Source organism: Bolinopsis microptera, chromosome 13, assembly GCF_026151205.1.
Source record: "Bolinopsis microptera isolate Bmic1 chromosome 13, MBARI_Bmic_1.0, whole genome shotgun sequence".
In the NCBI taxonomy this organism is placed as follows: domain Eukaryota; kingdom Metazoa; phylum Ctenophora; class Tentaculata; order Lobata; family Bolinopsidae; genus Bolinopsis; species Bolinopsis microptera.
In genome coordinates this window covers 15,692,577-15,706,144 of record NC_087084.1, presented here as the reverse complement: position 1 = coordinate 15,706,144, position 13,568 = coordinate 15,692,577, and the positions used below count along the sequence as shown (strand labels likewise).

At 43.2% G+C, this 13,568-nt stretch overlaps 1 protein-coding gene across 2 annotated transcripts in view; it reads right to left on the bottom strand.

Annotated features, from left to right (window-relative positions):
* The window catches only part of LOC134825101 (uncharacterized), a 30,581-nt gene extending 17,535 nt beyond the window's left edge, over window positions 1-13,046 (bottom strand). Inside the window, exons 1-2 of one of the 2 annotated variants that reach the window (XM_063837240.1) lie at window positions 12,816-13,046; window positions 12,474-12,589 (exon numbers count right to left, since the gene is read on the bottom strand). In XM_063837240.1, coding sequence (XP_063693310.1) covers window positions 12,474-12,589; window positions 12,816-12,922 — 223 coding nt within the window. In that variant the 5' untranslated portion in view covers window positions 12,923-13,046. Of the gene's footprint in view, window positions 1-12,473; window positions 12,590-12,773 lie in introns of both variants that reach the window. The other variant, XM_063837239.1, reaches the window with a different exon arrangement.
* Window positions 13,047-13,568: the final 522 nt, after the last annotated feature.

The window sequence follows — 13,568 nt, the reverse complement described above, 5'->3', positions numbered from 1 at the left end:
GGGTCCTTTCTGCAAACCGGGACGTGTTTACTGAAATAGAAATACTGGTCAGGGGCTGGACGAGGTGAGGGGGTCCTTTCTGCAAACCGGGGCGTGTTTACTGAAATAGAAATACTGGTCAGGGGCTGGACGAGGTGAGGGGGTCCTTTCTGCAAACCGGGGCGTGTTTACTGAAATAGAAATACTGGTCAGGGGCTGGACGAGGTGAGGGGGTCCTTTCTGCAAACCGGGGCGTGTTTACTGAAATAGAAATACTGGTCAGGGGCTGGACGAGGTGAGGGGGTCCTTTCTGCAAACCGGGGCGTGTTTACTGAAATAGAAATACTGGTCAGGGGCTGGACGAGGTGAGGGGGTCCTTTCTGCAAACCGGGGCGTGTTTACTGAAATAGAAATACTGGTCAGGGGCAGGACGAGGTGAGGGGGTCCTTTCTGCAAACCGGGGCGTGTTTACTGAAATAGAAATACTGGTCAGGGCCTGGACGAGGTGAGGGGGTCCTTTCTGCAAACCGGGGCGTGTTTACTGAAATAGAAATACTGGGCAGGGGCTGGACGAGGTGAGGGGGTCCTTTCTGCAAACCGGGGCGTGTTTACTGAAATAGAAATACTGGTCAGGGCCTGGACGAGGTGAGGGGGTCCTTTCTGCAAACCGGGGCGTGTTTACTGAAATAGAAATACTGGTCAGGGGCAGGACGAGGTGAGGGGGTCCTTTCTGCAAACCGGGGCGTGTTTACTGAAATAGAAATACTGGTCAGGGGCTGGACGAGGTGAGGGGGTCCTTTCTGCAAACCGGGGCGTGTTTACTGAAATAGAAATACTGGTCAGGGGCTGGACGAGGTGAGGGGGTCCTTTCTGCAAACCGGGGCGTGTTTACTGAAATAGAAATACTGGTCAGGGGCTGGACGAGGTGAGGGGGTCCTTTCTGCAAACCGGGGCGTGTTTACTGAAATAGAAATACTGGTCAGGGCCTGGACGAGGTGAGGGGGTCCTTTCTGCAAACCGGGGCGTGTTTACTGAAATAGAAATACTGGTCAGGGGCTGGACGAGGTGAGGGGGTCCTTTCTGCAAACCGGGGCGTGTTTACTGAAATAGAAATACTGGTCAGGGGCTGGACGAGGTGAGGGGGTCCTTTCTGCAAACCGGGGCGTGTTTACTGAAATAGAAATACTGGTCAGGGGCTGGACGAGGTGAGGGGGTCCTTTCTGCAAACCGGGGCGTGTTTACTGAAATAGAAATACTGGTCAGGGGCAGGACGAGGTGAGGGGGTCCTTTCTGCAAACCGGGGCGTGTTTACTGAAATAGAAATACTGGTCAGGGGCTGGACGAGGTGAGGGGGTCCTTTCTGCAAACCGGGGCGTGTTTACTGAAATAGAAATACTGGTCAGGGGCTGGACGAGGTGAGGGGGTCCTTTCTGCAAACCGGGGCGTGTTTACTGAAATAGAAATACTGGTCAGGGGCTGGACGAGGTGAGGGGGTCCTTTCTGCAAACCGGGGCGTGTTTACTGAAATAGAAATACTGGTCAGGGGCTGGACGAGGTGAGGGGGTCTTTCTGCAAACCGGGGCGTGTTTACTGAAATAGAAATACTGGTCAGGGGCTGGACGAGGTGAGGGGGTCCTTTCTGCAAACCGGGGCGTGTTTACTGAAATAGAAATACTGGTCAGGGGCTGGACGAGGTGAGGGGTCCTTTCTGCAAACCGGGGCGTGTTTACTGAAATAGAAATACTGGTCAGGGGCTGGACGAGGTGAGGGGGTCCTTTCTGCAAACCGGGGCGTGTTTACTGAAATAGAAATACTGGTCAGGGGCTGGACGAGGTGAGGGGGTCCTTTCTGCAAACCGGGGCGTGTTTACTGAAATAGAAATACTGGTCAGGGGCTGGACGAGGTAAGGGGGTCCTTTCTGCAAACCGGGGCGTGTTTACTGAAATAGAAATACTGGTCAGGGGCTGGACGAGGTAAGGGGGTCCTTTCTGCAAACCGGGGCGTGTTTACTGAAATAGAAATACTGGTCAGGGGCTGGACGAGGTGAGGGGGTCCTTTCTGCAAACCGGGGCGTGTTTACTGAAATAGAAATACTGGTCAGGGGCTGGACGAGGTGAGGGGGTCCTTTCTGTAAACCGGGGCGTGTTTACTGAAATAGAAATACTGGTCAGGGGCTGGACGAGGTGAGGGGGTCCTTTCTGCAAACCGGGGCGTGTTTACTGAAATAGAAATACTGGTCAGGGGCTGGACGAGGTAAGGGGGTCCTTTCTGCAAACCGGGGCGTGTTTACTGAATTAGAAATACTGGTCAGGGGCTGGACGAGGTGAGGGGGTCCTTTCTGCAAACCGGGGCGTGTTTACTGAAATAGAAATACTGGTCAGGGGCTGGACGAGGTGAGGGGGTCCTTTCTGCAAACCGGGGCGTGTTTACTGAAATAGAAATACTGGTCAGGGGCTGGACGAGGTGAGGGGGTCCTTTCTGCAAACCGGGGCGTGTTTACTGAAATAGAAATACTGGTCAGGGGCTGGACGAGGTGAGGGGATCCTTTCTGCAAACCGGGGCGTGTTTACTGAAATAGAAATACTGATCAGGGGCTGGACGAGGTGAGGGGGTCCTTTCTGCAAACCGGGGCGTGTTTACTGAAATAGAAATACTGGTCAGGGGCTGGACGAGGTGAGGGGGTCCTTTCTGCAAACCGGGGCGTGTTTACTGAAATAGAAATACTGGTCAGGGGCTGGACGAGGTGAGGGGGTCCTTTCTGCAAACCGGGGCGTGTTTACTGAAATAGAAATACTGGTCAGGGGCTGGACGAGGTGAGGGGGTCCTTTCTGCAAACCGGGGCGTGTTTACTGAAATAGAAATACTGGTCAGGGGCTGGACGAGGTGAGGGGGTCCTTTCTGCAAACCGGGGCGTGTTTACTGAAATAGAAATACTGGTCAGGGGCTGGACGAGGTGAGGGGGTCCTTTCTGCAAACCGGGGCGTGTTTACTGAAATAGAAATACTGGTCAGGGGCTGGACGAGGTGAGGGGGTCCTTTCTGCAAACCGGGGCGTGTTTACTGAAATAGAAATACTGGTCAGGGGCTGGACGAGGTGAGGGGGTCCTTTCTGCAAACCGGGGCGTGTTTACTGAAATAGAAATACTGATCAGGGGCTGGACGAGGTGAGGGGGTCCTTTCTGCAAACCGGGGCGTGTTTACTGAAATAGAAATACTGGTCAGGGGCTGGACGAGGTGAGGGGGTCCTTTCTGCAAACCGGGGCGTGTTTACTGAAATAGAAATACTGATCAGGGGCTGGACGAGGTGAGGGGGTCCTTTCTGTAAACCGGGGCGTGTTTACTGAAATAGAAATACTGGTCAGGGGCTGGACGAGGTGAGGGGTCCTTTACTGAAAAGAAAAATTGGTTACAAAATAATAAAGGATTATATCTTAGAATTTACAAAAACCTGTTTATTCACTTATATTATATAAATTATATAAATTGACTTACTGACTTAAGTCGGCTTCTTGGTCCGAGCAACTACAATTCCTCGCCACACGTCGCGGTCAAGCATAACAGATCTTATCTCTTCAACACAGGAAAGGCTGGTGTCCTTCTTTAGCATGTCCAGAAACGTAAGGTGGGGCCTCCCCGGTCTCCTGTATCCATGCTGAGGGTCCCAGAACAGAAGTTGGTTTGCCAGAAGGTCGTCATGCCTGGCTACATGTCCAGCCAGTCTCATTCTTCTGGAGGCTATCATCGCTGATGGCTTGGGGATGTTGCCGTATAAATCACTGTTGTTGATGATTTGCGGCCAACGTATGTTCAAGGCCATCCGGAGCATTCTAGTGTAGCATCCATTGATCCGCTTAGTCATGGATTGGCTTATCGTCCAAGCTTCAGAGCCGTACAGGAGTACGGGCTCAACCGTTGCTCGAAAGACACGGATCTTTAAGTCCCTGCGCATTCCAGACTTCCAGGTTGTCTTTAACTGATGACAGGCCCCCCATGCCTTTGCTTTCCTAACATCAAAGTCCTTCTCCGCACTCATTATTCTGCTTCCAAGGTAGACAAAGTCATCTACTTGCTCTATCTCCTGCCCACTTGCTGCTTTAATGACGGTAGAGTCAGACTCAGAGAGATTGACTCTGATGTACTTCGTCTTACTCTCGTTGAGGTGAAGTCCAACGGAGTTAGCAGCCAGCTCCACACTGAGGAGAAGATCTTGCGCTTGCTCTGCGGTGTCTGTTGTCAGTGCAAGATCGTCAGCAAAGTCGACATCTGTCATCTTAACTGCTGGGTATCTCCTGCTTCTTCTGGGGTTGACAGTGAAGCCCAGATCTTTGCCTCTAAGTGCTGTTGTCATCACATAGTCAATGACAATCACGAAGAGGTAGGGCGCCAGTGTATCTCCCTGCATAACTCCAGCAAGTATAAGGAAAGCTTCAGTCAGACCATCCTCCGTGATGACTCGTGCCATGGTGTCCTTGTACATAGCATCTATCAGCCTAACAATGGGCTCTGGTATCCCATATGCCAGGAGTATCTTCATCAATATACCCCTATGAATGCTATCAAAGGCCTTCTTAAAATCGATGAACAAGAGAAGGGCGGTCAGGTTTTTGTCTCTAGCCCCCTCCAAGATCCTCCTTAGACACAGAATGTGGCTGGTGGTACTGCGTCCCTCCCGAAATCCGTTTTGGTTGATCCTCAGGATTTTCTCCATCGCTGGTTTGATTCTGTTAAGGATCATACGATTCAGGGTCTTACTAACAATGGACGTAAGAGCGATTCCTCTGTAGTTATCCACTTTAGTTAGATTTCCTTTCTTTGGCACAGGCACGATGTTGAGTTGCCGCCATTGATCAGGGATTTTTCCATCAACCAAAGCGCTGTTACAGAACTCTAGAATCAGGTCGTCCATGTCCACTCTTTTGAGAATCTCTGGAGCTATGCCATCATCACCATAGGCCTTACCCTCCTTGATCTGCTTCCTCGCCTCCGCTAACTCCTCCCTGCAAAACAGACCAGTCTCTATACAATCCTGCTGGGGGTGGATGGTTTGGATAACTATTTCCTGGTCAGGTACAGATGGTGGTTGACCCAGGAGCTTAGTGAAGTGGTCTTTCCAGCTCTTCAATCTCCCCTCTGCACTACCTCCATCAACCAGGCTGCATGGCTTGCTTTTCCTGCCATTTATGTCATTAATAAGGTCCCAACTTTCCTTATTCTTGCACCTGTCAGCAGCATCCTCAGCCCGCCTGATCCGAGAAACAAGAGTCTCCTCCTCAACCTCTTTGTAGCTCACTGCAAGTGCATCCTTACACTCCTTAACTACCTCTCTACTCTCCTCTGAAGGATTCTCATGATATGCGTCTTTGGCCTGAAACAGAGTTCTCCTCCTCTCCGATACCCTAGGATCTTGGGAGGGGTTGTTACGTTGTCTTCTTGGGATGGGCTTAAGCAACTTATGATTGGTTGCTTTCACGGCATCCATAAGCTTTCCGTACTGAATCGTGGGATCGTTCTGCTCACTAGATTCTTCCTCCAGTAGCATAGAGAATCTGTTTTTCACCTCCACAGAATACAAGGCTTGCAACTCCTTATTCTCTTTGAGCAGTCTGTAGTCATATCTTACTACTCTAGGTGCATTCTGGCACTTTCGCAGGCTGAGTTTGACTGAACTAACTACTAGACGGTGGTCCGACCCAAGAGAGTTAAAAGAATTGGAGACAACAGTGTCCTTGACTGAGTTACGCCACTTCTTCCTTATCAGGATGTAATCAATCTGACTCTTGCTCAGTGTTCCGTCAGAGAGATACGTCCATAGTTTACCGGGACGTTTCTGGAATCGGTGGTTAGTTGCCTCAAGGTTTCCCTCCAACAAAGTATCCCTGAGAAGCGATCCGTTTCTGTTGGATACTCGATGCCAGTACCAACCTGAATCCTCCTCATTTAATCTGCTAAGATGGGCGTTAAGATCACCAACAACCATTAGCAGATGATGGGCTGGTACCTCTCCTAATGCAGATCTTAGTCCCTCGTGAAAGTCCTCTGCCTCTTCATTTGATGCTGCTTCAGTGGGACTGTACACCGTTATTACTGTAAGCCGTGGGTTTCCATCAAAGGATATGAGAAAAATTCGCTTCCCAAACGATTTCATGAGACTCACTGCTTTGTAGGCCTGCTTGGTCAGCATAAACCCAACTCCACCAGTAGCAGCTTGTCGGGTGTTTCTCCAAGCAGGTGTGGTCACCAGGTGCACACCCTTCTCAAAACTCTGGATCTTGATCTCCTCCTCATGCACAATCCGGTGCTCTCTTATAAATTATATACTACTAAGTATTATCAGACTTTTTCCTCACAGCTAAACAGTAAACCCCGCCCCCCCCCCCCCCCCCCCCCCCCCCCCCCATTCCACACTCCACAGCTGCCTCACTAATTTTGGTGATTTCCCATTTCTCTCCGTGATTCTGACTTTCTATACCCCAATTGTGTCATGTGCCATCCACATTGAACTCATTTATTGGTAACTGGCAAAATTTCGATCCAAGTACAGTTATATTCGAAAATGGCTGTAAAATTTAAAATTTGTTTCATTAAAGATGATTTAGTAAAACTTTGGTTCCGAAATAATAAAGTTGAAAGTTTTGACGGTACAATTAGCATAGTGTTATTATATAAGTTCCGAACCTATTAATTTCGCTCTGTAGCGTGCAGCTGTGACTGAACACTGCTTATCTACTTATAACACGTTTAATACACTGCTTGTGTGTGCTCCTTCATAATATAACTTGTTACTTGCTTGTTACCTTGTTAGCACACTTGACTCAGCTTATGTGTATTTTAATACCCTCGCTGTGCAGTGATATACTCATTACTCTCAATACGTCATATCGTAGTACACAGGTGTTTAAACGTTTTTATCATCATCACTATAATGTCATATTTAAATATCATAATTAATAGTCATAATGAGTTTCGAATGTGTTTCAGATGTTCTTATTGTCATCTCATAAATAATAATATTATGCTAGCGTGCTGCACAAGAATTAGAGAGAAACACGTATAGCCAAAATAATAATAACTTTATTCATTTATTGTTATTCATACAACAAAAAACTCAGACAATTCAATTCCATGATTTAAAATTACAATCGAAGATTTATATATCATAAAATATCTCTGGCTGTGTAGACAGTTCATCACGGTATATATTATGATATACTGTGTCTTATGAAGTAGTATAGCTGCTTTACAATGAAGAGGTCTAAATTTGGTTCGGTATACACTGCCCCCCCCCCCCCCCCCCCCGGCCCCTGTCTAGTTCAACAATTGCTGGTGTCCACTCCATCTTGCATCTTGAATTTAACAAGCTTATTCGCAATGTGAAGTTCCTAATTAAACATGTTCTAGAATATTCCTAATTAATATGTTTTATAAAGGAGCACTGCTTGCAGAATGCAGGCTGTTACTAGTAGTAGTGCAGGCTGTTTTAACAAGAATTTCGCCGCGGTTAAACCACGCACGATCAATTTTCCCGGCCCTACGATGTACTTGTACCATTAATTCTTTTGAGTGAAAAGTGTGACTGGAAAAAAAGTGCAACATATTTACACATTATGTTTTTTATAACTGAGTGGGATTCGTGCATGGTAAAAAATGACGATTTATTTGACCAATGTAGCGCCGCGCATCAACAATAAATGAATCTAGAAAATTGTGGAAAATAACTTTGCGAAGGAGGAACTTCACTGTAATTAATTAACACATGGCTAGCGTCGCGCGCAGCATAACAGATGCTTCCTATACACATAATTATAGGTTAGTGGTCTATATTACGAAGGAGCAGACTTTTGTCGTCAACGTAGGACCGTCGGGCCACCTCATATATCCAAACCCGATTACTTATTCCCTACGATCTTTTTGCCTTCGGCAAGAGCAGGGAAAAAAATTTAACAAATATTCTAACACTGTTGATCAGCAGTGGTTAATGGTTATCAAGCAGCGGGCACAATGTCGATACTGTGTAGTGCGAGGTTGTTTTGATTTGCTATTATTGAAAAGCATAACTCAGCTACACTCTACACTCTACAACCCCCCCCCCCCCTCTCCTCGCCCCACTCTACCAGAATGATCTGCACCAGTTGACAAATGCACTCTACCACCATCCATTTCAACACTTTATCACTATTAACTGATCACTTTATTTTACCACCATCAACTGACCACTTACTTTATCATATGCAAATTGTTGGAATACCGATAAGCAGCAGAGAGATGGTTAACATTATTTAACATTTCCAGTTATCTAGTCATAGCTGGCAGTTTAAAGCAGCAACCACAACGAAATTCTCATTCACAAAACCTTACCATTGATACAAACTAGACTCTATTTAGATCTAGAACATTTATTTCAGAGAAAAATTTGAATCTAGAACCGATGCTCTGTCGCAGTTTAAAACATTAGTCCTCAGAAGATTGTAAGAAATAACTAATAAGTTTAATTTAAATACTCCGAGAAAATGTCCCACATGCCTGCACCTGTAAACTGAAATTATAAATAATAGAACAGGTCCTCACTGTTTGTTTAGCTATAATTTAGCGTTCGTGCATGTCCACAGTTAATTGTTTACCACATCTATTACGATGAGTTTTATAGTGTTTAGCATTACATTGGCAAGCTATGCAGCAGTTGCATAAGTGTCTATATTATGCACACAGTAATTGATACACGTATTGGTGGTGTCTGGTCAGCAGGAGGACCAACCACTCAAAACTAAACAGTAAACACATTACGATTGAGTCCTGCACGACAAAATACAATAATATTATCAATTACAACCGCAGCGACTCTATTACACCCCCCGCGCGTGAGGGCACGTTTTTGCTAGTAATTTGCGACATTACTTTATGGATATCGAATCTCGCGACTTCAACGAAGTGCCGGGGACAAGTTTTCAATAATTCATAAACTTTTCAGTTCCTATCGTTTTAAGCATCGTTAGGGCTTTCCCAGAAACTAACTCTCATCATCCTAGGATAATCATGTGTCGCACAGCACTTGTTTCAGTAGAGAGTGTACTCGCCTTTACGAGAGAATGACGTGTACGTTTCGGTCACCTGCGGAAAAAGGAAGTGAGATATCGAAAATCTGAGATAAACCCGATCGATAAAATCCTTTCAGGTAGGTGCTAGTCAAGGTTTCATCTCTTTAGACATTAAGATGGCTTCAAACACCTCACAAAAAGTTTTCAAAAGTAAAATTTACTCGCGACTTTCAAAAACCACCATAAACGTGCCCTCATAGATTTTTGAGGGCAAGTTTTTGAGCGCGCTGCGTGACTTTGTCTGAGCAACAGCAAGACGTATAGTTACAATCTCGCAACTATGAACAGACAAGGAAAATATTGTATTAATATCTGTCAAAGGAATTTAATGTATTTTAACAACTTGTTCTAATAATGTTAATAACTAATCGATGAACCTCATAAATGGTCGGCCCGGTGTGAGTGTATAGTATGGATTGTGCTCTGAAATGGGGCGCTGTTATACTTATTGGTTAATACAGCGGCCAATCAGGATCGAGCTGGTTTGTGGCTGCAGTCCAAATTTAGGATCATATCTGATTAGGTACCTAATTAGTGATTATGCACTTTAAAGTAAGATTAACTCGGTATTCACAATCCACATGATTAAATCGCTACATTTTGCAAATCAGCTGATATTTGTAACTTTAAAAAATAGTTGTAACTTATATATTTATACAGGTCCCCGGTTTAACAAGCATTCAGGATAGAAGAACCAGCAGCGGTTAATGACACTAAAACAGAGGTGGAGAACAGTAAGAACAGCAGAAAGAGTGGAGTGAGATAAATATCTTTTCTTTTTCTGCAATGGTTTCTGATACTCAACAGTTATTCAAGCCTGGGTTATGTTTTAAAATTAGATATAGCCAGGCCCATGTCAGTTTTGTTTATGTTCTATTTATCATGAAAAATGATTGTGCTCGGAGTGATCTGGGCAAAAAATTAATGCGAACATCACGGGGAATCGAACGTGCGACCACTCCGCGAGTAGATCGGCGCTCTAGCCGTCACGCCACTCGGGACATACACTAATCAAAATTGTGATGTATATATAGTGCTTATTTGGCAGAAATTAGTACAGTATACAATCCTCAATTTTGAGTTTGTTATGATTGTAATTGGGAAGTGGGAACATTAAACAACTCTTCTGCATTTAATTGGAACTGTCTGTACAGTGTACACGATAAAATACATTGGGTAATTACGAAGATTGTGTACAGTGCATTCGGGGGCTTTGCTTTTGACTGATTTATTTTCCGGACAGTTCTTGGAAGTTCAATTAAAACCAGTGCAGTAGAAGAGTAAACTTGCATGAGAGTTAAAATGGTACTATTATAATTTGTGTTGTCAGGTAAGATTTCAGTTTTCACTTTGAGGATACAAGGATACAAGGATACAAAAGTGATAATTATTTTATTGAATTCACAATAGTTATAATTCTGAAATAATTTAAGGTTACACAATTCTAGTTATTTACAAATGTGTAGGGATAAAATAGAAATGTTTTATAATACTATTTTTGAGGTCCTATAGCATTATGCATTGGCCAGTATTTGAGTGGAAATCTGGGCTCTTATAGTAGGCTGTAAAATTTTCGTTCACAGAGAGAATTGAATGGATTGCTCTTGCTGTGGCAGTAAATTTTGTAGGGTCTAGTGTTTTATCGGATAGCAAACCGGCTAGGTCAGTAATATTTTTGGGATGGAAGTTAAATTTTTCTCTAACTGAGGAGTAGAGTAAACAGTCAGTTAGAACATGAATTTCGTCCTCAATAGGCTTAAGCCCCTTGCTGATACATTGGTATGTGATTTATATGCTGATTACAGATTACTGATAAAGATTGTTACATGTACAATTCAGAAAAATGTGTACATCAAATGAGAGTCTAACTGTCTTTTCATTTCACCTCTTAACTGACAAGTGACATGTCAGAAACATGAGTCGTCTTATAATGATACAAACACTATATAGTATATAATAATATGATTTTCTCGTTAAGTAGTCAGCTTGACCTTGGTTGGTTGCAGACAATTGTTAATGTGGATTGTGAATACCGAGTTAATCTTACTTTAAAGTGCATAATCACTAATTAGGTACCTAATCAGATATGATCCTAAATTTGGACTGCAGCCACAAACCAGCTCGATCCTGATTGGCCGCTGTATTAACCAATAACAGCGCCCCATTTCAGAGCACAATCCATACTATACACTCACACCGGGCCGACCATTTATGAGGTTCATCGATTAGTTATTAGCATTATTAGAACAAGTTGTTAAAATACATTAAATTCCTTTGACAGATATTAATACAATATTTTCCTTGTCTGTTCATAGTTGCGAGATTGTAACTATACGTTTTGCTGTTGCTCAGACAAAGTCACGCAGCGCGCTCAAAAACTTGCCCTCAAAAATCTATGAGGGCACGTTTATGGTGGTTTTTGAAAGTCGCGAGTAAATTTTACTTTTGAAAACTTTTTGTGAGGTGTTTGAAGCCATCTTAATGTCTAAAGAGATGAAACCTTGACTAGCACCTACCTGAAAGGATTTTATCGATCGGGTTTATCTCAGATTTTCGATATCTCACTTCCTTTTTCCGCAGGTGACCGAAACGTACACGTCATTCTTTCGTAAAGGCGAGTACACTCTCTACTGAAACAAGTGCTGTGCGACACATGATTATCCTAGGATGATGAGAGTTAGTTTATGGGAAAGCCCTAACGATGCTTAAAACGATAGGAACTGAAAAGTTTATGAATTATTGAAAACTTGTCCCCGGCACTTCGTTGAAGTCGCGAGATTCGATATCCATAAAGTAATGTCGCAAATTACTAGCAAAAACGTGCCCTCACGCGCGGGGGGTGTATTAGTTGAGTGAAAAAAGTATATATCGTCATCGAATTTTTAAAGCTCGAATAATTTAGTCAAATCGAAAAGAGAGAGCCAAAACATTTGACATATTTTATTTGAACATGGTGAAAATAGAGGGCTAGTTGATGACATTTCTTAATTGATGTATTTTACAGCTCGCTACATAAGCAGGGCCACAAGCTTAAAACTGGCTGGAGCTCCATGAAGGGGGTTTGTAGTCCCCCAGGGGGGTTTGTAGTCCCCCAGCATAGCAAACTTGTGTTTCATTCGTTAATACTCTAAGAAATCCTATAATGATCTGCTTTAATATTGGTTTAATATATATGATAAGTTTGGTGAACGAACCACTATAACTATAATAACCACCAATAACATTTAACCACATTTAAGTTAGTAAGTTATTTAACAACTTGTTAAGTTAGTAAGTTATTTAACAACTTGTTAAGTTAGTAAGTTATTTAACAACTTGTTAAGTTAGTAAGTTATTTAACAACTTGTTAAGTTAGTAAGTTATTTAACAACTTGTTAAGTTAGTAAGTTATTGAAATGCTCACTTGTTTGTGATACTCGTTTGCCAGGTGGCGTAGGAGGGGAGTGGTATTTGTGTTGGTAGTGGTGACTGTGAGAACTGACTTCTCTAGCCGGCATCTCACCGTATAATAGAACTCTTCTGAAAATAACCTGTGTTAGGTGGGTATAATTTGCAAATTAGTAATAATGAATTAAACTATTGGAGCTATAATTTCAATATTATCTATCTTATAATTATCTTAATGATTTTTACTTGGTTATCATGTGATGGCACTTTGTAGACATGTGTGATGGTGTGATGTCACAATTTGTACTTTACTTACTTTACTTTTTCTTCTTTTTGGGTTAAAAAAGACTGCACTAACTTCTTCCTCCTGTTCTGTGCCGTGAGGGGTTGTGAGGACTTGAAGTGTTTGTAAGTAGGCGATGAGAGATTTGGTGGAGTTACCACATACGCTGGCTTCGGAATCATGTCTTAAAATCACTATAGAAATTAATCATCTCAATGCAATTTACAGACAACATTTCAGGTTTAAAATAATTTGTCAAACTGTAAACAAAAGCAATCTGGATGTCCTGATAGGTTTCTGATAATCAGCATCCAAATGCAGTACATTTTAACTAGGCACTTTATTTGTACAGATAAAGATCCGAACTATCCCCAGGGTACCTGTAAAATTTTCAAAAATGAAGATGAAACACGTGCACGGGGGTATATTCTAATGAGTAGTTCTCGAATCAGCTTGTGCTGGTCAGTAGTCACGTCTCATTCAACGAGGTACAGCAAAGGCATGACACCCAAAAGCTAGGTTCCGGACATTAGGTTAAAAGATGTCATACATCATATGGTTTGAGTGTTGGTACTCCTGTTTCTCCCTCCTAAGCTCCTATGACGGACAACGTTAGTTTAAGGAATACAAATAGCTGAATTGATCAATCTCCTAAAGTCCTAACAGCTTCGCTGTAATATACTCATTTTCGTTAGTAGTAAACAGTAGTAGTAAACCCACGATTGGAATCTATTAAGTAAAACAAAATGTAAGTTTTAAAAATTTAAATTTTATTGCCATATTACAATGAATAATGATATCAGTTATTTAGAATATATATTCGCATGT